Source organism: Schistocerca gregaria, chromosome 7, assembly GCF_023897955.1.
Source record: "Schistocerca gregaria isolate iqSchGreg1 chromosome 7, iqSchGreg1.2, whole genome shotgun sequence".
NCBI lineage: Eukaryota > Metazoa > Arthropoda > Insecta > Orthoptera > Acrididae > Schistocerca > Schistocerca gregaria.
In genome coordinates, this window is record NC_064926.1 from 274000932 (window position 1) to 274028895 (window position 27964).

A 27964-nucleotide genomic window follows, 5' to 3' on the forward strand; every position below is an offset into this window, starting at 1 on the left:
CCATGCCACTTTCCTTGACATTGACCTCCATCTGTCCAATGGCCCGCTTCACTCGTCCGTCCACATCAAACCCACCAACAAGCAACAGTACCTCCATTATGACAGCTGCTACCCATTCCACATCAAAAGGTCCCTTCCCTACAGCCTAGGTCTTCGTGGCAAGCGAATCTGCTCCAGTCCGGAAACCCTGAACCATTACACCAACAACCTGAAAACAGCTTTCGCATCCCACAACTACCCTCCCGACCTGGTACAGAAGCAAATAACCAGAGCCACTTCCTCATCCCCTCAAACCCAGAACCTCCCACAAAATGATTAGATGAGTGCTGACTGGGGGCTGGTTAACTGGAATCAAAGGAGTAGATGGCACGGGAGATTTGTTTATGGATGAGTTGGATAGGATATTATCTGTTACTAAAGGCTCTGGTAACATTATTGGTATAATCTTGATGTTGAAGCTCTTTTGTCTGTGTTTGCTTTAACAATAACATATGTTTTTGAGTGAGGTCTGCCTTAAGCAAAACACAATTTTGTTTTTTTGTCCCTGACATGTTTCACTGCAGTTGCAGCATCATCAGTGGTTTTTTTATTATTATGTCTGTTAAACATAAGGAATGTTCTTTACCTTTTAAATACATACAGATATTAGTTTCTAAATTGTAATTACAGGTTTTTGAAGAGCACATAAAATTGTGTATTCATACCTTCTTACCACATGGTGTGGTTTTCCTGCTGTATTACATTTTTACAGAGACTGTTTTTCTTTAGTGTTTGTCACCAGCAACTGTGGACAACTTAATGTAGGCAAAACATTTACGCAAAAATTAAGATTTCTAAACTGTTATGGCTATGCCTGAGATTAATAATTCATGTGAAAGGATTTGCGTGCGTGCATGCATGCCCCCCCCCCCCCCCCCTCTCTCTCTCTCTCTCTCTCTCTCTCTCTCTCTCTCTCTCTCTCTCTCTCTCTCTCTCTCTCTCTCTCACACACACACACACACACACACACACACACACTCTTTCATCTGAATTATTAATCTCAGGCATAAACAGGAATGACAAACTGTAAAGTCACCCTGATCTATAATGATTCCCTGGACATTACAAAAAACGGAACGTGGTTCTTAATAGGCTGAGTGATCACTACAGATGGCAGTGCATGCTCTGTGACATACTCACACACTGGCCACAAAGTCAGTAAGGTGTTCTTGTGGTAGATTGCTCCATTCCTCCAACAGCGTGATGAACAAGTGCTGAATGATCGTTGGCTCATGTGGACTTCATGCAGTAAGTCTGTCCAACACGTCCAACACATGCTCCATGGGATGTAAATCAGGCTGGAATGGGCAGGGCAGTCCATTCACCAAATATCCTGTCATCCCAAGAGCTAATCCACTCACAGTTCCATGTATTCCTATATTGTCATAAAAAGAAAATGAAATCGGGACCAAATGCACCCCTGAAAAGATGAGTGTGGAGAAGGAGCACTGTGTCAGTATACTGTTGACCAATGGGTGTACATTGTTCAAAGATTTGGAAGTCAGTGTGCCAACAAGACACTTGCATGCTTCTACCCATAGAATTCTAGTTTTGTTTTTCCTGATAACAACATCCTTCTGAGTAGTCCTCGTCTGGAGATCCGAATGGAGTGTTTTACCTCCAGAATATTTGACTTAAAAGGATGTCATCATCATTTAGTCATACAGTAGAACTGCATGCCATTGGGGAAAAATAACGGCTGTAGTTTCCCCTAGATTTCAGCTGTTTGCAGAGCCAGAACAGCAGATTAGTCAGTCATTACTACTGGAAAGGCTGCTGGCCCCCCTTCAGGAACCACACATTAGTGTAGTCTCTCTGCTTATACCCTTCCATTGTCATTGCTCCATCTATATGGCTGGTGGCATGAAAGCCACCCTACCTTGACGAGGTTCATGGTTCATCAGAGGAGAATACCTTTGGCATCACAAACTAGGGCACTGACATACTGACATCTGTTATGATGGTTCAGTGCCCCTTTGATGCTAAAGATCTTACCTTGCCTGTTTTGACAAATGCTTACTGCATCATTTTCATCAGTTGCTGAAGGTTGGAAAGGACATTAGTTTATTTGATTTTTTTGGGAGGGGGGGTTACGAGCTTCCAGTACTGTGACCTTCTGGAGGAGAGACATGTAGTTGAAATTTTGACTTTATAAAATGTTATTTTTATGATCTTCTGGGAACTTTAAAAATGTGGGTGTGACATTTGTTCTGGTAAAACAAAGTTATATTACACCAAATCTCAAAATCTGCAGTTATGGTGTTCTTTCACCAGAAGTAAGAGTACAGCATACTGGTGCGTACTGTCACAAGTTGGGCATTGGGAAAGGGTAACCACCAGTAAATCAGTCTGCATAGGAAACTTTCTCAAACCCGTACATTCAATGAAACTAATAAATATCTTGGAAATCATCAGTTTTTTCTTCTCGTGACGCAATAATGGAACAAGATTAATAAGTCACTCCATCTAAATAATCTCTTAAATGTATCCATGTAGTATGGTCAGCAACTGTGTTAAAATTTATGAAATAATTTTTATTGCTTCAGTCACTTTTTACTAATATTTACTAGCATGACAGTCTTCAGCAGCATGTTGTCACTATCAAGTGCATTACAGTTACATATACATTAATTTGAAGTGTGATAATATTATTGTCTGGGTGTCACATTGAAGTTAGGTGCAAAAACTTGTGTACAGAAAGATTAATTTATTTAAGTTTATAACTGAACTGAACTGTGTGTTTAAATCATTTCACTGTTGTCTTTACGTACATTTTTGCTGGAAATTTATTAGTCTGGCACTCAGAACACAACAACAACAACAACAACAACAACAACAACAACATCACACAACATTTTCACGTCAGGTGTTTCCATTCCAGATACTTTAAATCCTAAAATAAACTTGTCTTGGTTGCTGAGGTACCATTGACGATGAAAACACAATCTGTGAACAGTAGAAATTCCTGTTTGAAATATCAGTTATATAAGGAAAAGATTGATTCTTACTTACTGTAAAGATGTCACTTAGTGACAGACACACGCAACGAAAAAATACTTAAACATTAGCTTTCAGCCAAAGCCTTTGTCGAGATTCATTCACACAAGCAAGCACAACTTATGCACAGAATCGTGTGAGGTGTGCTTGCTTGTGCGAATGAATGTAGGGAAAGGGGGGGGGGGGGGGGGGAGAGAGAGAGAGAGAGAGAGAGAGAGAGAGAGAGAGAGAGAGAGAGAGAGAGAGAGAGTGTAATTCATTAGGTGCACAAATTAAAAGGTTGTCATGCTCCATGAGAGAAGACAAACAAAGCCTCACTACTTTGAAATTGACTGTTAAAAGGAATGCTGATTGGGAACTCTTTGACTGAAATGTTTTCTTTTGCAAAAACTTGAACACCTTTATCAATTGAAGACATATTTTTGGCACTTTATTATACAGGTCTGCCTTGATCACATAAATTTTTACATTTCCCTATGACTGGTTTGGGCTATTGCCATCTTAGGATCTTAAAATTTTCTGATGTAGTATCAATCTCAGACTAAACATGTAGGTACATAGGAAGTCACACACCTTTTTCTTCTGAAATTGCCTTTTCTTTGTTTGGTTGTATTAATGTTTCAAAAATGATTGCCTTGTTGAAAGGCAGCAGCATGTTCCCACTAGTGAACTGTGTTTCTGGACACTGTCTGCCTTTTCCCACCCAAATCAGTGATTACAAAATCAGCAGACTATTAATTTCAGTTTTTCGTGGACATTCATACCTGTGTGATCTGTGCCTGACAACACCACAGATAGAACCGACAAGGTACTTAGCATACAAGTAGGAATGAACGTACGGTAACTCTATTTTAAAGTTAGGGGAAGAACTTCAGTGCAGTTGAAAAAGTTACGGATTTTGTTTTCTAATCGATACAGTGCAAAGTGCAGGCACTATAGGCTATAGTGGCTGATGGCTGCAAGCATAAACAAATTAGAATTTTGACCACCAGAGGGGAGAGCAGCAGGCTACAACAGAACAGTCTTTCTGCAGAGGGCTATATTTTTATACATAATACAACTTGCACACTCAGCACATGATCGTAACCACACTAGTGATGCGTCATGCTGCCAAAACATGTTGTGCTAATAAATATTAGTAATGAGTCACTGAAACAATAAAAAAAGACAAGTGTAAGTAGGACTCTCACTCTAAGGGTTCCGTACAAACTTAATTATGTATGTAGATGATGATGATGATGATGATGATGATGATGTGGCTCAATGCTTGTACAAGTTTTCCAATTGCAGTCCGCTTTCGCAACTTCATTGCCCCTAACTTACCTCAGTTATCCGGCTGGGGAAAGGGGACCTACAGTTTAACATGGAATCCAAACTGTATGTTGTTCCTGGAGAATTCTCACATCATCAGGATTTGAAGGCTGAGGAGACTGAAAAAGTCCATGGCCCAACTGAGATTTGATTCTGCGACCTCTGTTTTCAGGCATGTGCTTTGCCTCATAGACCACCAGGCCCAACATGCATATAGAAAGTTCATCAATGAGTGTGTTTGAGAGTATCAGAATATGTGACGTTTGATTGTGTTGACTTACAAGCTTAAATTACTTACATCACCAAGGGACTGTAGACTTAAGTATTTCACATAAACTTCAACGTGGTACTGCTATGCTACCCCTTCGTAAAATTGTCCTGAAATGAGGTTCATTCTGTCAAACATTTTGCCCACCACACCTAGAATAGATTTTTGCCGCCCTGCCAATTTTCGTGGTATCCTGAAGAAAAAAATGGGGGTGGGGTTTCTTAACAGAGAGAAAACAAAGGGATCCTGTACGGTTCTTATTTCACCACTTGAGGTATGGAGCACTAAAAATTATTTCATAAACGTGTAATCTCTGGTGAAGCTCCCTTGGTAGATCATGTGCGTGTAGAAGAGATCAGTTTTTCCATACTGCCACGTATTAAAGGCATTTTATCTACTTTTGCAACATGGTCTGTTTTTATATAGTTCAATATGGCACTTGTTGTGCCGTCAAGATTTAGTACCTTCAAAAACTAGAAACATTCATTCCTAGATTTATGATACTGCCCTCAGATTATATGTCATTAGAAAGTCAAGTAAAAGGTATGCAATATGTACTTATTTTTAGCTGTCTTCTTCATTGTTCCTCTTTTTTAATGGAAAAAAAACCTCTGCATGTTGAGGTTACTCTTACTACTTCTGGCCACAGTTCGTACCTATTTGGTTTACATCAGCGACCTTACTTTTAATATATGACATATCTGTTTGGATAAGTGAGCTTGACAGCTGTGCAGCAGGGTAAAGGGGAGCCTGTATTTTAAAATTGCACTTCATACCATACATTATCTACCATAGGAAAAGTATTTTGTAAATAATTCTTGAAGAATATTTCATTATGTGCTGTGATTTTAGGATTGTGCAATGGCCTGATGATGTTACTTGGAACCGAAACTAGTAGTCATTAGATGAAACAAATTGCGACTGTTGGACAAAGCAAATAATTATTTTCTGATGGAATACCTACTTACGATATTTTACATCATTAGGTTCTGCGGCCGCAATCCTTCTTGCCATGTCTAGAAGTATGGCAATATTATCTTGGAGAACAGCTTTCTCATGGTCCAAGCTATGATTTGGAGGTTATTCAGCTTGACTCTCAGCAAGAGGAGGAGGCTGAAGCTGCTGACGGAATTATCAACAAATCAGCTCGTAAAGTTGTCACTATGGGGTAAGTAGCATCTAGAACTTACTTTTTCAATAGTAGGTTCCAATTTCATGAGTTGTTCCTTAAGTTGACTACTTCCTCACGCCTGAATTTCCTCCTTGGTGATTGAATCTCTAGAACATATCTGAATGAATAATGTAATAACAATGGAAGGTTCATGGATGGGGGGGAGGAAAGGTGGCCACTTACAGGAAACGTGTATGGCGCACAGGAATACACAATATAAAACAATTAACTGTAGCTTTTGAGCTCTTGCACTATCTTGAGTAGGAGCACCCCCCTCCCCCTCCTCCCCAAACACACAAACACAGTACAGTTAGACCAAGGAATATTTATTATTGAAAGTAGTTACCTGGGTTGATGGATGTGGGAGAGAGGTGATGCATGAGGCAAGGTGGGAATGGCAGTGTATAGGCATGGGATAAACCGAACAGTTAAAACTAATAATGATATTTTAGTTCCGAAATAGTGGTATTTTTAGTATTTGTTTGGTCTCAGTTATAAAAGGTGGTTTTTGTTTTTTATTAATAACAGAGTAAAAAAATCAATTAGCCATAGCAGAAGTGCTAAAAAAATCAATTAGCCATAGCAGAAGTGCTAAACTTGTTCATTTTTAAATAAGCATTCTTTAAAAAAGAAGTTTGAAATATTATGTCATTATAGGAAACAGGTTAGAGATCAGTGCTATTTTAATAACAATGCTGACAAAAAAGAGCAACAAGCCCATGGCAAAAGAATTCATAGAGCATTGCTAAGACAATAAGGTCCCTGTTGTCGCGTGTCAAGGCTCTAGGTTAGGTACGCGTGTACATGCAGTGTGTAAGATTTGCTCCTATATGCTAGCTCCTTGCTGTCATCACTGAACATCTGTTGTATTGGAGAATGGCACCATTCCCAGTCTGGAAACCCCCTGCGGGTCAGGGGGTGATAATAGGCCCGAGGTATTCTTGCTTGTCGTAAGAGGCTACTGAAGAGAGCCTCACTTGTTTCAGCCTTTATGTGATGGTCTCCTGTAGGGTTTGACCTCCATTTTTCAAAATTTTCCCAAAGAGTGAGCCAATTGAGGAAGGGCACCTTACATGGTGCATTGTGTCCATCATGTGGTGAGACCTCTCGCATCCTTCGTTGACATGGGCATGCACTTTTGCTCATTCTCCAACTGTTGGGTGAGGTCACCCTCCTGGGTGCGTATTTTTCCGTCAACTGTGCAGTATCATTTTCTTCACTAACAGTGATGATGGACTTGTTTACTTAGTTGCACCTGATATCCAACATGGTAGCCAGTCCGTTGTGGTTGGGCCGCCATGTATCCTGTTGGTTGCAGCCGTCCCTGTTGTTCCTGCACCACCTACTTCAGGAGCAACACCCCCCTCCCCCAACCATTGAGGATGTCAGTCCCCAATTCTCAGCTGGAGAAGCGTACATCTTCTTTGACTCCTCTCACTAGGAAGGGGTCCCTTGGGCCACACCCTTTCCAGGTTCTACCAGTGGTAAACCTAACAGCTGCCAGTGGCTGAAACAACCGAAGGTAGCTGGTCGTAGGGCTTCACGGTCCTCCTCACTCAGTGAGACTGAATCAGTGAAGCCCTCCCAGCCGGACAAACGTAAGGGACAGTGAGGAAAACCAAAAAAGAAAAAGACCCCCAAAAACCAAGCCACTGTGGTGGCACCCACACCACCACTACCTACAAGCTCTGCATTTGAGGATGAAATGGCAGATTCTGGCATCTGCTGAGGACCTAGATCTCGCTGGGCCCTCAGACGCAATGGATGTTGATTGCACAAGTACTCGTCTGGTGGCAGCAGGTGACCCTCAAGCGTAAACTGCCTCCTTGAGTGTTTCATGCCTCCCCAGTCTCATAATCAAGTCATCCTCCAGTGGAATTGTGGTGGTTTTTTCCATCACCTGGCTGAGCTATGGCAACTGTTAAGCTTTACACCTGCTTTCTGCATTGCCCTCCAGGAAACATGGTTCCCGGCAACGTGGACCGCCGCCCTTCCTGACTACAGGATATATCCCAAGAACCTTAGTGGATATAATAGTGTCAAATGGAGTTTGCATTTATGTCCTGAACTCAGTATGTAGTGAACCTGTGTCCCTTCAAAGTCCTCTGACAATGCAGGAAATAACGGTCTGCAGTACCCCTGAACCGTATTGGCTGCACTGATTGATCAGCTCCCTAAACCTTCCCTACTTTTGGGAGATTTTAATGCCTATAACCCCTTTTGGGTGGCACCGTGCTTACTGGTTGAGGTAGAGATGTTGAAAATATACTGTCCCACCTCGACCTCTGCCTCTTAAATACAGGTGCCCCCACACATTTCAGTGTGGTACAGGACATATATTCGGCCATTGATCTCTCAGCCTGCAGTCCTGGCCTTCTCCCTTGTATCCACCGGAGAGCTCATGATGGCCTGTGTGGTAGTGACCATTTCCCCATCTTCCTGTAACCACCCCGGCATCATGACCATGGATGTCTACCCAAATGGGCTTCAAACAAGGCAGACTGGGTAGCCTTCACCTCTGCTGTCACCGTTGAATTTCCCTCACATGGTTCCATCGATGTTGTGGTTGAGCAGGTCACTACAATGATCGTTTCTGCGGCAGAAAATGCGATCCCTCTTTCTTTAGGGTGAACCTGGCTAAAGACAGTCACTTGGTGGTCGCTGGAAGTCGCTTAGGCAATTAAAGAGTGTTGGTGAGCTCTACAGTGATATAAGTGGCACCCTTCCCTAGAGCACCTAATAGCCTTTAAACGGCTCTGTGCCCGCATTTGGCAGCTTATAAAACGACGGATACTGTAGTGTTGGGAGAGGTACATGTCGACCATGCTGTACATCACCTTCCCAAGTCTAGGCGAAGATGAGAAGTCTTTTTGGGTACCAGACCCCAGAAGTTGTCCCCGACGTTAACATGAAGGGGATGTTATGTACCAATGCAAACGTGATTGCCAAGCACTTTGCTGAGCACTACGCTCAAGCCTCTGCGTCGGAGAAAACCCCCCCCCCCCCCCCCCCCCAGCCTTTTGCACCGTCAAACGGTGGATGGAAAAGAAAGTCCTCTACTACACGCCACAGTGAACCCTTTAATGCCCCATTTACAGAGTGGGAGCTCCTCAGCGCCTTTGCACATTGCCCCGACACTGCTCCTGGGCCCGATCGTATCCACAGTCAGATGATTAAACATCTTTTGTCTGTCTACAAATGACATCTCCTCGTCGTCTTCAACCAGATCTGGTGCGATGGCATTTTCCATCCCAGTGGTGGGAGAGCATCGTCATTCTAGTACTTGAACCCGGTAAGAACCCACTTAATGTGGATAGCTATCGGCCCATGAGCCTCAACAATGTCCTTTGTAAGCTTCTAGAATGTGTGGTGTGTTGGCGGTTGGGTTGGGTCCTGGAGTCATGTGGCCTATTGGCTCCGTGTCGGGGCGGCTTCCGCTAGGGTCGCTCTACCACTGATAACCTTGTCTGTTGAGTCTGCCATCCAAACAGCCTTTCGCAAATGCCAACACCTGGTTGCCGTCTTTTTTGACTTACGTAAAGCATACGACACTACCTGGCGACATCGTAACCTCGCCACATTGTATAAGTGGGGTCTCTGGGGCGCACTCCCGATTTTTAATCCAAAATTTCCTGTCGCTCTGTACTTTCTGTGTCCACCTTGGTGCCTTCCATAGTTCCCCTGTATTCAGGGTAATGGCATTCCACAGGGCTCCGTATTGAGTGTGTGTCTATTTTTAGTGGCTATTAACAATCTAGCAGCAGCTGTAGGGCCATTGGTCTCACGTTATCTGTATGCAGATGACTTCTGCATTTTGTATTGCTCCTCCAGTACTGGTGCTGCTAAGCGGCACTTACTGGGAGCCATTCACAAGGTGCAGTCATGGGCTCTAGCCCACGGCTTCCAGTTTTCAGCCGCGTAGTCTTGTGTCAAGCACTTCCGTCGGTGTCGTACCATTCATCCAGAGCCAGAACTTTACCTTTATGATGATCCACTCACTGTAGTGGAGACATACTGATTCTTAGGATTGGTTTTCGACACTTGATTGACTTCATTACCTTACCTTCATCAGCTTAAGTGGAAGTGCTGGCAGCACCTCAATCCCTCCACTGCCTGAGCAGCACCAAGTGGGGTGCAGATCTCTCTACGCTGCTGCAGCTCTACAGAGCCCTGATTCAATCCCGCCTTGACTGTGGGAGCCTGGTATATGGTTCGGTGCCGCCCTCAGCGTTGCGTTTACTCGACCCAGTGCACCACTGTGGTGTTTGACTAGTGATGGGAGCTTTTACAATGAGTCCAGTGCCCAGTGTCCTGGTGGAGACTGGAGTCCCTCCATTGCAGATCCGACATGCACAACTGCTCGTCATTTATATTGTACACATTCATAGTTCTCCTGTGCCTCCAAATTACTGTCTCCTTTTCCCCACCCATGGCGATTCATCTCCTGGGTCAGTCGCCTAGGTCAGGGCTCACAATTTCTGATCGCATCCGCTCCCTTCTCTTTGAACTGGAGTCCTTCCCTTTACCACCTCTCCTCAAGATCCATTCACGTGCACCTCCATGGTGTAAACCTTGGCTGAAGCTTCGTCTGGACCTTTAACATGACCCTAAGGACTCCGTTAACCCTGCGGCTCTCCACTGTCACTTCCTCTCGATTCTCAACATGTACTGGTGCCACGAAGTGGTTTACACCACTGGCTCGGTGGCTGATGGTCATGTTGGCTTTGCGTATGTTCATGGAGGACATATTGAACAGTACCCCTTGCAGATGGCTGCAGTATTTTCACTGCAGAGGTGTCTGCCATATCTCGTGCTCTTGAGCACATCTGCTCATGCCCTGCCGACTCGTTTCTCTTGTGTACTGACTCCTTGAGCAGCCTACAAGCTATCGACTAGTCCTACCCTCAGCATCCTTTGGTAGTGACCATCCAGGAGTCCCTGTGTACCCTGGAACTGTCAGGTCGTTCTTTGGGGGTTGTGTGGATCCCAGGCCATGTCAGAATCCAAGGAAATGAACTTGCTGACCGGCTGGTGAAACAGGCTACACGGAAACTGCTTCTGGAGATCAGCATCCCTGTAACTGATCTGCAACCATTATTACGCTGCAAGGTTTTTCAGCTGTGGGAGACAGAATGGCATGATCTCAGTATCCACAACAAACTGCATGCTGTTAAGGAGACCACGAATGTGTGAAAGTCCTCCATTCAGGCCTCTCGCAGGGATTCTGTGGTTCTCTGCTGGCTCCTCATTGGCATCGCTTGGGCGTCTCACAGCTACCTGCTCCGCTGTGAAGACCCGCCTCATTGTCGATGTGGCGTCCGTTTGACAGTGGCCCATATTCTGGCACACTGTCCTACTTTGACTGCCCTGCAACGAAATCTTAGGTTACCAGACTCGTTGCCACTAATTTTATCCAACAACACCTCATCGGGCTGATTTAGTTTTACATTTTATTTGTGAGTGGGTTTTATCATTTGATCTAAGTTTTGGCACATGTCCTTTTCCATGTGTGTCCTCCACCCTAGAGCTTTCAGAGTGGAGGTTTTAATGTGTTGCAGAGTGGCTGACTGGCTTCTTTTTATTCTTATGGTCAGCCAGCCATGGTAACCTGCTTCCTTGTTTTAATATCTTCTCCCTGTTTCTTGCATCTCTGTGGTTTTATTGTCCCCTTTTGTCCATTTAAGTGTTTGTTGCCGTTCTGTCATTCTTGTGGTTTTTTCTTTCTTTTGTTTTCTGTTGTAAGATTTGTTTTTTTTTCTTCTCACACTTGTGGCATTGTTTTATTTGGAACAAGGGATCAATGAACTAGCAGTTTGCTCCCCCCCCCCCCTCCCCCCCCCCTCCCTTTTTCTCTTTTAAACCAACCAACCAGTCTGGAAACAATTTTACGAAGTGATGCAGCAAGGAAGTACAATGCTTCATTTGGCTTTAAAAGATTAAAGATTTGTCTGCCATCTCTAAGTATTAATAAGAGGAAGGATATTATGGTAAGAGTAATAAATTGAAAACTTAACAATTTGTTTATAGTATACAATAAAAATAGAAAGTAGATGATCTGCTGCCTGTGTCTACACAGTACACTTTTATCTGCTTGTAGCCATTGAAAACACAAATTAAAATGAAAAACAGAGTTCTTGAACCTCAGTTCCACCCCTTTAGCATGGACTATTCATAATGCCCAAACAGTATTATGTTCCTCAATAACAACATGATTTATGAGCAGAGTTTAAAAAAATTAGATTCAGTAAGAGATTACTGGTGATTTTCTTTTGTAGTGTTCAACACTTATCACTTTTGAAGAAAAGCAGTGAATGGTGGACAGACAGTTTTATTTGTTTTTTTATTTTGATTCTATATATGTTGAAACTGAGAGAGTCAAAATTTTTCAATCTTTGTTCGATTTCTACATTTATTTCAGGAATAAAAAAAGAAAAGACAGATTATTTGAGGAACGGTTCTCTTAAGCAGCTTTAACAGTCAAATTAACCTGGCATAGGAAAAACTGATACAAGAGAAAACCAGTTGTCTCAGTGATAACTGCCATTCCTAGCAGGGTACGTTGAGGCAGATCTTTCGCCATACGACCCAGCAGCTGCACAGAAGACGAAATTAGTTCAAAGGTTGAACATATAAGGGATACAAGGGGGGGGGGGGGGGGGGGGGGGGGAATTGGTGGAGGAAATAAATGTGATGGTGAAGAGGAAGGCATTAAAGGGGAAAGTAAGGGAGTAAGAGAGAGGGCTGGAATAATGGGGGAGGAACACACACACACACACACACACACACACACACACACACAGAGAGAGAGAGAGAGAGAGAGAGAGAGAGAGAGAGAGAGAGAGAGAGAGAGAGAGAGAGAGAGGGGGGGGGGGGGGGGGGGGAGAGCAGTGGGAGCAGTACGCCATCATGATGGGGAAGATGTGATGTGAACAGAAGAGAAACAGAAAAGGTAAGGTGAAATAGTGGGAAACAGGTTAGCGGAGGTTTAGGCCAAGAGGACTGAGAGAGTGCAGATGTGATTGAGAGACATTTCCCATCTGCATAGTTCAAAGAAACTTGTGATGGAGAATCTAAATGGCCTGCACAATGAAGCAGTCATTGAAGCAATTAATGTTGTGATGTGCAGCATGATCGGCAAGTAGATAGTTCAGTTTGGTGCACTTACATAAAAGATCTCTGCCATTGTCATGCCCACATAGAATGCGGTATAGTAATTGCCTTATAGCTGATACAAGATGGCCATGCCTTTTATTGAATAGAACATGCCTGTGACTGTACTGTTCTAGGTGGTCATGGGTGGATGTGTGAGACAGGTCTTGCACATCTGTCAACCACGGATGTGGAGTGCAGGATTGAGAGTAAGATTGGAGTACCGTATTTACTCGAATCTAAGCCGCACTTTTTTCCGGTTTTTGTAATCCAAAAAACTGCGTGCGGCTTAGAATCCAGTGCAAAGTAAGTGGAAGTTCTGAAAAATGTTGGTAGGTGCCGCCACAACTAACTTCTGCCGTCGAATATATGTAGCGCTACACAGGCATGCTTCGCAGGCACAAAGATAAATACTGGCGCCAAAACGTGAGCGACAGGAAAAAAAAAAAAAATGGGGTGGAGGGCAAGCTTTTTTTCTCTGACTCGAGTTTCGACCACTGCATTTTCATAAATTATCCAACGAAGTAAATACAAATTCCGTATCGTTCATCTTCTAATGTAGCAGCCTTTCTATGTACTATGAAAATCCTACTGGCAAGACTGTTTGGGATGTTTGTCAATACGGACAACCCTATGTTCTGAATTTTTTCATACCTGTGACAAGAGATGGTTGCTAATAGGAACTTTTATGAATTGTGAATTACATGCAGTATTATCTTCATCATATGAATAATATGAATGTAAACATTTTGCCATGTATTCCTACGTGTTTCCTGCTATCTCATTTAAATCTTGTCTTCCTAATAAACTACAAAACTAGAGTGAGACAACAGCAAACACGGAAGACTATACATATCATGTCATGTTTATATTCATATTATTCCTATGCTGAATAGTGATCCAGTCAGAAATGAAGCGTGGCAACTGACTAGATTTTTAAACCTAAGATGTCTCTAATTTCTTTGCCGAATGTAATGTAATAAAGAAGCGTCTACAAAAATTTTCAAATGGAGACAAATTTTTGCTAAACTTTCGTTCAGAACATCTATCATCTATTATTTGGTCCTTGTTGATCATTGTCAAAGAAAGCAGCAGTATAAGTAACAACAAATAGCAGTATCTTGCCATTGTTTCACTAATTATGCGATTCCTCTCTCTTTGTTTTTAATTGTAAGCTGTGGTAGCATGCATGAAAGCAAGCCGTGCCGCGAGCGTCGACAGGCTGCAAACATGCATTATCAGAATGCAAGAAACAATGCATGGCACAGTACAATAAGCAATTTGGGCGTAGAGTGACGGAAACACCTATAACAAAGAGATCGGCACTTATTAGATCAAAGAAAAATAAGCAATCAATTCAAACCAGACGAAGCACGTGAAAAAGGCTCTCTTGTATAAATACGGACGGAGAGCCTGACACATAGCAATGACTACGTGGTAAAGCTTAACTGCTAAGTTTATCACATGCACCAAACTACTGTAGCTGTATCGTCATTCCTTCGACCGAAATTGTCTCATATTACAATGGGCCAACTTTGTTTTGGTTTGGAGGTGTGGTCTAAAACATTTCTCCCCCTTGAATTTCGAGTCTCAAATTTCAGGTGCGGCTTAGATTAGAGTGCTGCTTAGATTCGGGTAAATACGGTAAGTATGAACAAGGATATTCTGTTGGTTGGGTGAGTGACAGAACACTACTTTGGGTGATTTTGGTATGATATCCCTCTTCTCAGTGCATAATGAGATGTAGTTGAAGTTCTGATGAAGGGTATAGTTGAGCCTTTCAAGATCAGAGTGATACTGGGTGATTAGAGGATTGCTAGTCGGTAGCTGGTTAACAAATTTATTGGTGTCTGAGGAGGAGATGTCATGGGAGACTTATTCATGGACAAGCTGGATAGGATATTTTCTGTCATGGTTCTGTTAAGGTTATCAGTATATTTCGACAACTCCTGCTTTCCATTACAGATGAGGTGTCCACAGCTTGTGAGACAATGTAGAAGAGACTTTTTGACATGGAATGGGTGACAGCTGTCAAAGTGGAGATGGAGGTACTATTAGTGGTTGGTTGTGCTCGATATGAAGGGAACCATTAATGGAGCCATCTGAGAAGTGAAGATCAACATCTAGGAAGGTGGTTCATTGACTTGAGAAGGACCAGGTGAAGCTGATTTGAGAATAGGTGGTAAGTTTATGGAGGAAGGAGCACAAGTTGTCCTTTCGTGAGTTTAGATCATGAAAATGCTGTCAATGAATCTGAACCAGACAAGGAGTCTCAGATTTTGAGTGGAGCGGAAGGATTCCTCTAGATGGCCCATAAATAATTTGGCATAAGAAGGTGTGATACAAGTACCCATGGGAGGACAACAGATTTGATGTGGCTTTCGAAAGTGGAAAAAATTGTGGGTGTGGATGTGGTTGGCAAGGAGGATATGGAAAGAGGTGCTAGGTTTGATATCAGGAGGACATTAGGAAAGGGATCACATCCTTAATGATCAACAATGAATGTGATGGCAACAGGACAGGAACAGTGAAAGGCAGTGATGGAATTGTTTCTTGAATGTTGTATGGGAGATTAAAGCTGTTGCTCAACAAAGACAGAGGCTCTTTCAGTGGCAGCATTGTACCCAGCCATACTGGAACAACCAGTGGGAGGACTTATGGGCCTGGGTTTGTGTAATTTGGGGAGTAGAAAAAAGTTAGGAGTGTGGTTGGGGGAGGGGGGGGGGGGGGGGTTGCTGGTGTGAGGAGGGAGATGGATTCAGATGTCAAGTTTTCGGCTGGACCTAAGGCTCTGAGGTCCTGTTGGACTTCTGGTATGGGATAATGGTCACAGGGTTTGTACGCTAGGTATTGGGAAGTTGGCAGAGACCACTAGTTACATAGTATCTATGGATCTGGACCATTTTAGTGGAGCCTTATCTGTGGTAAGAATGATGAGGTCTGGCTTAGTTTTCTGGTTACGCCCAGCTGTGTGTTCCATGACTTTAGACTCAGTGGGGAGGGATTTAGAAAAGGAAGATGAGCCATGTTAGAAGTGAGGAGTTCCAGAAAGAAAACCAGGCACTGACTAGGTGGAAGGAGAAGAAGATCAGGGTTGAAGAGAGATTGAAACTGTTTCACACAAGGCTCTGTGTTGGGTTTTGGTTGCCTTTTGTCAGTGGGATGTGTGACAAAGAAATGTTCCCTCTACAACAGGTAAAGGAAAGAAGATCCTTCCCTGGTTATTGTAAACCCACGTGGACATATGACAGCAATAGATGGGGCAGCTTCTTCAGACGGTGCTGGGAATGCTGTTCCAATCTCTGAAGGCTATGAGTCTCAATTGCAATAATAGAATTAAGAAAGCTGTGGTCAAAGAATAAAAGAATTTTGCAAAAGGTGTAGCAGTCATCAGATATAGTTTGAAATTGGATTGTATGATTACGAAGGAGCAGATGGGTGAGGGTGAGGGAATGATGGAATGGGATAAGATGAGGACATTGTTAGCTGTAACAGGCAGAAGACGTGCTTTGTTGGTGTTGCACTGTTTAGCGATTCTGATTATGATAAACTTACATTGCAGTATTCCTCCTTGGTGCACCAGTGTAGAAGTCTGCATAAAATCAGCTAAGTGAAAAATCCGTGCAATATGCATGTTTATTTATTTGTAACAGCTGACTTAGGAATTTTCCCTTATGTGAGACTGTGTGTACAAGATCGGGTGCCGATTTTAAAGTTCTAGATTCCCTTATTTTTCTGCTCATGTCACTTTTGTGTAATCTTTCATTGATTGTATCAATATCCGTTTGTATTGTGATATATTGTGAAATTTTGAACAGTCGCGAGTGTTGCGATAAACTAATCCTGTCATCATCATTACTAAACTGTGCTCTTTAAAAATATTTTCAGAACAGTAGGTGTATCTTTGTTCAAAACAATTGTTTTCTTATTTCACTTTACAGTTTCACGAGAAATAGTTTAGTTTGAGAATTCTAGGATGCTTACAAAGCTATATTTTTCTAAGTTACCAGTATGTGTTTTTTGGATATGTAATTTATTTGGTAGCAAATCAGCATTCTGGTTTACGTTTCAACCAAAGGATATATTACCCTCGAATTTCATCGTGTATCTACACAAATATATGTGCTTTATTGAGAATTTTTGGAAGCTACCATTGTCCTTTGCATAATCTACAAGCAATTTGTAGCAAATTGGCATTTGTGATTTAGTAACTGAAGCAGATTTACCAATTAACATATTGTGTTACTCATGCTCATAAATTGAGGATAATTGCAGAATGTGGTGCCACACAACGTGGCACTATACAAAACTGTTGCTAATAGCATAGGCACATAGGGAAGACACACGACACGGATCTGTAAGTCCACAGTATTGGTGATAAGTTGAGAAAACCGTCTTGAAACACATGTGCTACAAAATGCCACTGTTTCATGTGTATGTACGCCGACATCAATATGGGATATGATGAGCCTGGACACGTACAAGGCCGCAGAACAGGTTGGCATACTCTGGATCAGGTGGTCAAGCAGCTACTGGGGTATAGCCTCCCATTCTTGCACCAGTGCCTGTCGGAGGTCCGTGTCATAGGGGTTCGAAGACTTCAGCGATACGTTGACCAAGAGCATCCCAGATATGCTCGATGAGGTTTAGATCTGGAGAACAGGCAGACCACTACATTTGCCTGATACCTTCTGTTTCAAGGTACTCCTCCATGATGGCAGCTCGGTGGGGCCATGCGTTATCATCCACCAGGAGGAAGGTGGGACTTACTGGTGCAAAATGATGTCCTGGTACACCTGACCTGTTACAGTTCCTCTGTCAAAGATATGCAGGGGTGTACGTGCACCAATCATGATCACACCCCACACCATCAAACCACGACCTCCATACAGGTCCCTTCCTTTCAAGGACTTTAAGGGGTTGGTATCTGGTTCCTGCTTCACACCAGATGAAAACCCGGTGAGAAATACTGTTCAGACTATACCTGGACTCGTCCGTGAACATAACCTGGGATCACTGTTCCAATGACCGTGTACTGTATTCTTGACACCAGACTTTACAGGCTCTCCTGTGACCAGAGGTCAGTGGAATGCACCTTGTAGGTCTTCGTGGCAAATAACCCATGTCTGTTCAGTTGTCTGTAGACTGTGTGTCTGGAGACAACCGTTCCAGTGGCTGCAGTAAGGTCCCAAGCAAGGCCACCTGCAGTACTCCGTGGCCATCTGCAGTAACTGATGGAGAGATATCAGTCTTCTTGTGGTGTTGTACACTGTGGACATCCCATACTGTTTCCTGTCTGCTGGAATAGTTGCCATAATTTTGAGATCACACTTTGTGGCACATGGAAATCCCGTGCTACGACCTGCTGTGTTTGACCAACTTCCAGTCGGCCGAGCGTTTTACCCCTCATAATGTCATCAATATGTTTTCTTTGAGCCTTTTTGATCACAGAGTCACCATTAGCACGCCTGAAAACATCTACACACTTACTTGCTGCACCATACTCACATCCATCAACGCACCTCCGCGAATGTGGACTGCTGTCAGTGCCATCGTGCAACAACCACAGGTAAAATGCACCACATGGTCATACCCCAAGGTGATTTAAACCTGCAAACCGTCCACCAGAGTGTTGTTTCACCATGTATCAGCATTATCCTTAATTTATGAGCATGAGTGTAGTTTGCCTTTAAAGAGGAGTAGCCCCATATATTATCTGTGTTTATCATAAATTAACTGTGTTTTTGAGATCACTAACAGCTATAATTAACATCAAAATGTTTTAGGAAACTAGTAATTTTTCCCACCGGTTTTTGCACTGCCTTAATAGAAATCTCTTTTTTGTGTATCTGCTTCAGTTCGTAAAGGGAATTAGCAACCTTTCAGTTAACAGGTTAATTATCTTTTAAAGTTATTTGTTCAGTGCCTTGTAACATATTGCACCAGCCAAAATGCAGCCCCACTGTGACTGTTGTTCTCAAATGCGGGATGAGTTGGTTAATGTTCTTAAGCAGCTGGAAATCACCCTTACTACTGTTAAATGATCAGCAGCTGCTGCAAATCAGTGTGTTGGAAGAGCTTTCAAGAGTTGCGTACTTGTGATAACTATGCTTTCAAGAGTTGCGTACTTGTGATAACTATACCAGAGATATGTCTAGTACTATCCTCCCAGTGGATCCTGTCTCCTCTCTAGAAAATACAGGATCTGTCATTACCCATCCACTTAACCGTGAGTGGCATGGCAATGGTAGGTGCACTCAGTGTGTGTGCCTGGGGGCTTCATACAGCATGTTGAAGAGGCTATTCCAGCAACAATTGAGGGAACAGGGTGCAACAAACTTCAGATTGTGGCACACATTGGAACAAATGATGCATGTCGTCTGGCCTCCGAGGTCATTCTTGGGTCATTTCAGTGGCTGGCAAAGTTGACAAGACCAGCCTTGTGCATGGAGTTTCAACGAAGCTCACAATTTGCAGCATTGTCCCCAGAACTGATCATGGCCCTTTGGTTCTGAGTCTGATGGAAGGAATAAACCAGAGACTTCAAAGGTACTACGACAAGCTAGGCTGCAACTTCCTGGGTATGTGCCGTAGGATTGAGAACTGTAGGGTTCCTCTAAGTTGGTCAGGTGTACACTGCACATCAGAGGTTGCTACTCAGGTAGCTGACACTGTTTGGGGTGCATACAAGGGTATTTTACATGGGGCAACTCTCCATCCAGTCCAGATAACAAAAGCTGTAGGAAACCCAAAAGTGCGGATAGGGATGGGCCCAGTTTTTGGAAAAAGCCACAGGTCACACCTGTCTATAAGAAGGGCACTAGAAGTGATCCACAAAACTAACATCCAGTATCCTTGCCATCGATTTGTTGTAGAATCTTAGAACTTATTCTGAGCTCAAACATAAAGAGATACCTTGAACACAACGACCCTCTAAATGCCAACCAACATGGATTTCAAAAAAATCAATAATGTGAAACCCAACTCACACTTCTATCACATGACATACTAAAGCTATGGATCAAGGCAAGCAGGTAGATGAAATGTTTCTTGATTTCAGAAAAGCATTTGACTTGGTACTATATGTACACTTATTGTCAAAAGTAGGATCATATGGGGGTATCAAGTGAAATTTGTGACTGAATTGAGGACTTTCTGGTGGGGAGACCAGTCTGTTAACTTGAATGGAGAGTCATCGTTAATTGTAGAAGTAACTTTGGGTATGCCCCAGGGAGGTGTGTTGGGACTCTCACTGTTGATATTGTATAGTAATGACCTTGCAGACTGTATCAATAGTAAGATTAGGCTTTTTGCAGATCATACTTTTATCTGTAATGAAGTACTATCTGAAAGAAGCTGCATAAATATGCAGTCAAATCTTGATAAACTTTCCTTTTCATAATATTGTATCCTATGACTGTAATATCAATGAGTCACTGTTGGAATCAGCCAACTCTTACAAATGCCTGGGTGTAACACTTTTTAGGGATATGAAATGGAATGATCACATAGGTTCAGTCATGGGTAAAGCTGGCGGTAGACTTTGGTTTATTGGTAGAATACTGGGGAAGTTTAATCAGTCTGCAGAGATTGCTTACAAATCACTCTTGTGACCTGTTCTAGAATATTGTTATAGTGTGTGGGACTTGTACCAAATAGGACTAATGGGGGATATTGAACATATACAGAGAAGGTCAGCACAAATGGTCTCAGATTTGTTTAATCCATGGGAGAGTATCACAGAGATACTGAAGGAGCTGAACTGGAAGACGCATGAAGGTGGACGTAAACTGTCCCGAGAAAGTCATTAATAAGTCTCGGGAACCGGCTTTAAATGATGATTATAGGAATATACTCCAATCCTCTACATATCGCTCACTTAGGGATTGTGGGGATAAGATAAGAATAATTACTGCATGCACAGAGGTATTCAGTCAGTCATTCTTCCAGCAGCCCATATTTGAATGGTGAATGGAACAGGAAGAAACCATAATAACTGGTACAACAGGATGTATACTCCGCCGAGCACCTCATGGTGGTTCGCAGAGTAGAGATGCAGATGTGGATGTAGATGTTCTTGTGGGAGGATGGGTGACAGCCCAAGATGCTCATTTTAATGGTTAGCCCATTCGGTGGGATACCTAGGAGCTGATGAAAGACCTACCTCACACTACCATGCTACCCCATCTTTGCCTCTTGTTTTTGGAATACATTTTTGTGTTGCTGCATCTTATTTATGCTGTTTATGATATAATGCCAACATTTAAGAACCAAGCAACATGTCTATAACCTGTCAACATTTGTTAATACCAAAACTCTTTTTAAAAACTGTTGTTACTTGCATTCTTGTGTATGTATATGTCTGGTGTATACATTAACTTGTATACATGTATTACAGGCCATGGAAGATGTTTCATGAGTAAAAAAACATTAAAAACTGGATGACTAACACCCAGATATTTTATTTATCATGTATCTGGACAGGTAAAAAAAATCTAATCATCAAGTGGCAGCAGGAGAGGACATGTAAAAATGTACTGAAATTTGCAAGCTTTCAGTATCAGTTGTTCTTCTTTCTGGCAGGATGATTGAAGGGGTGGGAAGAGGGTTGAAGCAAACACTCTGACGAGATTTAGAAAATTGGGATAATTTGGAAATTTTGCTGAAAATTGGGGAATAGGGGAGACTTACCAGACGGGATGAGAAGGAAAGAGTGATTGTTGGAGACTGGTCTGAACTAGATTTGGAAACCTGAGAGCTCAGAGGGTGGAAATAGCATAATGTGCAAGACTGATTACTGACAAATCATCATGCACATTTTGACAGTTGCCATCCTTTCAATGTCAGACATTCCCTCCCATATAGTTTTGGCATTAGAGGCAAACACATTTGTTGAGATGCAGACACTTTACAGCAATACACCACCAATCTCACCTCAGCCTTCACAGGACTTAATTACCCCACCAGCCTAGCTCAAAAACCTATTTCCTGAGGCATCACATCCAACCCTGCTACAGCTGCCCCCCCCCCCCCCCCCCGCCCTCCCAAAGAGAGAGAGAGAGAGAGACTATGATGTCAAAAAAACCAACGAGTTTTACAGCATTTAACACAGTACATATTGTTTACCAAGCAACCACAGTATTGGGTGCTGATGGCAACAGGGACGGGACAGGAGGTATCCATTGGTGAGCACAGCAAATAGTTGAATTGCTTAGTCGACGAGTAACTCACTACAGTGCTAGTGGTGTTGATACAAAGCAAACATTGCATTATATCTAAAATAACCATATCTTAAACAACTGTTGACAAATTTTCCATTTCAACAGAAAGGAACCCAAGGAATTCCACAGATTGAGAAAGAAGTGGCAGATAAAATATTAACGTTTCTGCAAGATGAGTCAGTGGAATGTGTGGTGTCATATACGCTCAACTGTGTGAACAGTGTACATGAAGATATGTGCTTAACAAGTGAAAGTGATATTGAAACAGCCACATAGTTAATCTACACCTTAGTAAAAAAAAAAAAAACATTATGAATAGATTTCAAATAAGTTTGCAGCAAGTTCACTATATAATACGTAGAAAAAACGACAGGCATTCAAAGGAGGACAAGGCCCAGTGGTTATAAATACTGGTGTTTGCACGTTTTGAGGATGTGTGGTACAATTTACAGGATGTGCATGATAGTGACTGGCTACAAAATGCACATCAGACTACATGTGGCATTAATTTCAGTAATTTCAGTGGAATCTGTGGATGGTTGCAAAAGTTCAAAAGTGCTATGGTATTGGAAGATGTAAGATATTGAAATTTCAAACACTGCGTCAACTTGACGATGCACAGCAAACTGTGGAATCGGTCCGAAAATTTCTGGATGAGATAAGCAAACTTTTTCCATTGTTCAGTAAGGAATTTGTTTTCATCTTCGACCAATTGGAATTCGAAGAGAAAATGCATGTGAAAGGATTCCTCTAAATTATAAGTACCAAGGGAGTTGTATCAAGATCAACTAACATCAGTGCTTTAACGCATTCGTATACAATTATGCCAACTGTTTATCTGGATGGTTAATTGGCTGGAAAGTTATTTATCGTGCTGCAAGAAGTTGGAGGTGCTGTGCTCCATGCGATTCTGTCTCATGGGTGCAGTTGTGCAAGGACAGTAGGGAATATTTTGTGACAGCAAGTAAGAGCGGGGGAAAAAGGGTGTAAGAGAACAACTACTAGAGTATGGGCACAGCTTTTGGCCAGTAGTCGGTCAAAATAACATATTTTTGCTTGATTCCTGGTCTGTGTACTCATTTAGAGCAAACTATCTATCCTGAAAAGTGTGTGACATTACAGTTCATACCACCTCCGGACAAATTCTGCCTCTGGATGTTTACTTTTTCTATACCTATAAAACATGTTGCCTCGCTACCTAGAGCTATGCCTTAAAAGATAGCCAGTTTCACGATATCCTTCCCACAGACTTGCGCATTCAGTTGGATGCCATCTCATTCCATCAGTTCTCATCACCCTGTTACACCAATATGATAGTGTATTTGTTAAGAGTGGATACCTAACTGAATGTCCTACACTGTTTGTTGCTCCCAAGGCATTTGCCTTCAATCTTGGTGTGAACATTTGTGACCACTGTGGCACGCCATTTTTCACTTTGTGCTCTTGGTGCAAGTTCGTGGTTTGTGTGGAATATTTCTTGAATGTAGAAGTTGTCTATTTTGTGACACATAATAGATACATCACATGGAAGGTTGATCTCTGCACCTTCCAGATATCCATTTTTTGTCACCCTCCTAATGCCCATGGTGAATCATTAGCAACCAATATTTTTCATATCGTAATTGTTGATACAACAGTCTCAAATGAGCTTTACTAAAGATTGAACTTGTGACCTTGCACTTAAGGGGTTCCTTGTCAGTATTATCCAGATCTAGAATATGTTAATCAGTTACTTCAACAAGGCTGTGGTGTCCTAAAATCATGCTTTGAAATGAGGTCCATTGTGTCCAACATTTTGCCCTAAACACCTACAACAGTTCTTTGTCAACCCCAATCTCCGCAGTACCCTTGTCAGACACTATGCTGCCTTTGAACATGTTTCTGTACCCTATGGCTTCTAGCACTGTGACAGTCTCTGCTGTAAGACTTGCCTAGGCGCCATCCTGCCACCACTTGTACCAGCATTTACGTAAACGCTATTTGGTCTTTTATACTGACATGGCTACCCCCAAGTTATCAATTAGGATGAATGGGCATAGAAAGAGGGTGTTAAGTGGCAACACACAATACCCTGTTGCAGAGTGTGCCCTACAACTTGACAGTCATGACCTCAATGCCTTTTTCCCCACACATGCTATCTGGATGCTTCCCCCAGACACTAGTTTCTCAGAACTCCGCAGGTGTGAACTGGTGTCAAAACATGTCTTTTGTTCTCACCACCCACGTGGCCTTAATTTACATTAATTTCTTCGATTGACAGCATTTCTCCTCGGTAAGAGTTCAATTCTTCACTCTGTTTTAGATTTTTGTACCTTTTATTTTCCGACCTATCTACTTTTCCCTGCCCCCACCTGTACAGTGTATAACACACTTAGCTTTCTGCTCTTAATAACTTTTGCACAATGTTTTATCAGTGTTCTCTGTCGTGCTTATTGCCCTGTCTTCCATCTTTAAGCTCTCAGGTTTCTCTGACCTTGGGTTCTGGGTGATATTTCTGAACTCACCACACTTCCAAAACATCACCAGTGCTTTTCCTTCCCCCTTCAACCCTTCTGCCAGGAGGAGGAGCAGCCACTGGCTCCAAAAGCTTGCAAATTTCAGTGCCTTTGTTTGCGGTTTCTCCTGTTGCCATTTGATGAGTAGATTTTTTATTTATTCAATTACATTTTTTTTTCAAAAACTGATTATTTTCATTGATAAATTAAATCTTTTATTTAGTCACAGAGAGAACTTAAAAAAGTGAGTTGCAGCAGCATTAGAACTGATCTCACGACACTCCCTCCCACACACACCAAAGCATTTTGTTAATGAATTAAAGGTCCTTTAGGTGCCTTTCATGCTAGTTTTGGTATGTGGAATAGGACTTTGATTGTACAAGGATTACTGAGATAAATCTGTAATGTAATTAATTGCTAATGTTATATTTTGGTTGTTTTTCAATTATAGGTATGAAGATGTAGAAGTAAGTGTTCCAGATGCATTTTCTCATTTGTTGGAAGAGATACACAGGTTAGAAACAGAGCTTGGCCACTTACCACAGAAATGGAGGGTTTTGTGGGATAAACTTGAATTACCAACAACTGACTCCCTCACGGTAAGTTTTTATGCCACTGGAGTTTTTAAGAACCAGATATGTTAAATAATCTTTTTATTATTGGAAAGTGTATCTGTTTCTTTATAGAGACATGCATCCTTCAGTACTCAATTGGTTCGTTACCATGGCCGGTTACTACATAAGCGTTCGACTCTAGAAATACTTATGCGTGGAAAGATGGTGGGTGCCTCAGAGGCTGCACACGTTTATTCTCATCCGCACAGATTTGAGCGGTACAACTATACAACACCCACATATTGTGATATGTGCACAAATGTTCTTTGGGGGCCTGTGAAGGTAATTTTATCAGATAACTAGCACCTTTTTGTGATTAATTTGAATAAAAGTTTAGATGGATTTATTTGATAATGTGTTTCACATTTCTCATTTTTATTATTTCATATTTTTGCAGACAGGTATGCGTTGTGTGGATTGTGGATATAGCTGCCATGAGAAGTGTGTTGAAAGTGTTCCTAAGAATTGCACAAAGTACAAAGCTGTTGCGGATGGTACATTAACGTCGCAAACCTTAAGCAGGACTGGTGGAGACAGTGGTTCCGGGAGCTCAAGTAAGAAGTAGCTCCTCATGTTTAATGCTTATTTGAGTTACTGTAGGCATTCACTGCAATTTTGCCAATCAAAGGGATTGGATTTTGTGGTAGAATGTTATTTTCTGTTCTGATTTGGTGACTGTGAGTACATGTTGTTAGGTTAGCTTGAATTTTATTTTGGAGTTAGTAATCTGCATACTGTCCAAAAGACCAGAAAAAATACTGTTGTATGAGACACATTACCAACACTTAGGGGATAATTTAACTGCTTAAGTTATTTCAGAATTTCATTAATGTCATGTGGTGGAAATGTTATACACCACCTTCCATTGCTCAGGTTTCTGTTGTCTCTGAGGAAGATGGGGAATAGCTTAAAACTCGGAAGTCTTGTATGAAAGGAATAGGGTACAGATCCCTGTCTCACCATCAAGATTTAGATGTTCTGTGGTTTCCTTAAATCATTTAGACTGTCAAATATTATATTGCCTTAGACGTTGATTCCCTTCCTCATCATTGACCAAACCAAGCTTGTGCTCTGTCTTTCAGTGCTTCGGCCCTGTCGTGATGTTAATTCCTAACTTTCCTTCTCCTCTTCCCTTTTTTTGTCATCCCTGAATGCTATACATTTATAGGTAACAAAAAAACACATGAGGTGTGTGGCATTCATATTCTGTGCTGAGGGATCTCGTGCTGTGCTGAGGGATCTTGTACGTGGAATGAAGAGAGTGGATGTGCTCTTGAGATCAGCAGTTTATAACTTATTAATGCATTATCGGGCACAGATCAGTTGACTGCAGGCTTGGTGCTTTCGTGAACCATCCCTTCTTCGTGTGTCATTGATTACTTATCTGTAAACTGACTCCTCAGTTAGACAATGAATTTTCCTGTTGGGCAGTGAAGAATAACTTGATGTTGAAAATGCCTGAGAGATAACAATAAAAACAAGTAATTAGTAAAACTTTTATTGTTGGCAATTTCATAGGTTTGCCAGAAACTATTTGCTAGCTGACATCTTTTCTTTTACCATTGTTGTGATAGGCATTGAAAGGGGGCGAGCTGGTTGGGGATTTCAGAAGGAAAGGGGAGGCAAGTAGGAGGAGATATAATATCTCCTCTGTCTAACAGGGTTGCATTTAGCAAAAAGGATAAGCATTGGGTAGTAGTTTGGATTTACCAAGAATTGTGTAGTCACTCTGTCCTCAAGAAGTGCACAATACCCAGCTGAAATTAAATATCCACAAACAGACAGAGAGAGAGAGAGAGAGAGAGAGAGAGAGAGAGAGAGAGAGAGAGAGAATATTTCCCTCAAGTGTTCAGATTTCTGCTGATATCAAAGAGTACACCAAGGTGGTATAATGTCATTGTGGTATAATGTCATACATAGCATTTAACGGGTGTGATGGGAGATATTGAAGATTAATTTGTATCAGAAGTCATTCTTCTTTAGAAGTGTGGTTGTACTAGAGTGATAAGTATTAATACATTTATTTAAAACACTTCTGAAAGTACATTATGGTGAATTGTTCAGGTTGAAGCACATAAAACAAAGAGTCCATTTTTTTCTTCCCCTGCCTCCTCCCCACCTCCATCTACACAGGCAACTACTTTTGATTATATATAGAAACAAACTTCCACATGGGAAAAAAATATATTAAAAACAAAGCGCCAGTAGACAGGCACAATAAATAAAACGCACACACACACACACACACACACACACACACACACACACACACAGAATTTCTAGCTTTCGCAACCGACGGTTGCTTCTTCAGGAAAGAGGGAAGGAGAGGGGAAGACGAAAGGATGTGGGTTTTAAGGGAGAGGGTAAGGAGTCATTACAATCCCGGGAGCGGAAAGGACAGGTGTACACTCGCGCGCGCGCACACACACACACACACACACACACACACACACACACAGACACAAGCAGACATTTGTAAAGGCAAAGAGTTCGGGCAGAGATGTCAGTCGAGGCGGAAGTACAGAGGCAAAGAAGTTGTTGAAAGACAGGTGAGGTATGAGCGGCGGCAACTTGAAATTAGCGGAGGTTGAGGCCTGGCGGACATCGAGAAGAGAGGATATACTGAAGGGCAAGTTCCCATCTCTGGAGTTCGGATAGGTTGGTGTTATTGGGAAGTATCCAGATAACCCGGACGGTGT

At 42.1% G+C, this 27964-nt stretch overlaps 1 protein-coding gene across 4 annotated transcripts in view; it reads left to right on the forward strand.

Annotated features, from left to right (window-relative positions):
* Nucleotides 1-27964, forward strand: part of LOC126281453 (myotubularin-related protein 13) — a 202979-nt gene that overhangs the window by 162488 nt on the left and 12527 nt on the right. For all 4 annotated transcript variants that reach the window (XM_049980436.1, XM_049980437.1, XM_049980434.1 and 1 more), the window contains 4 exons: nucleotides 5602-5783; nucleotides 25103-25250; nucleotides 25338-25547; nucleotides 25663-25819. In XM_049980436.1, the coding sequence (XP_049836393.1) occupies nucleotides 5602-5783; nucleotides 25103-25250; nucleotides 25338-25547; nucleotides 25663-25819 (697 nt within the window). The remainder of the gene's footprint in view (nucleotides 1-5601; nucleotides 5784-25102; nucleotides 25251-25337; nucleotides 25548-25662; nucleotides 25820-27964) is intronic.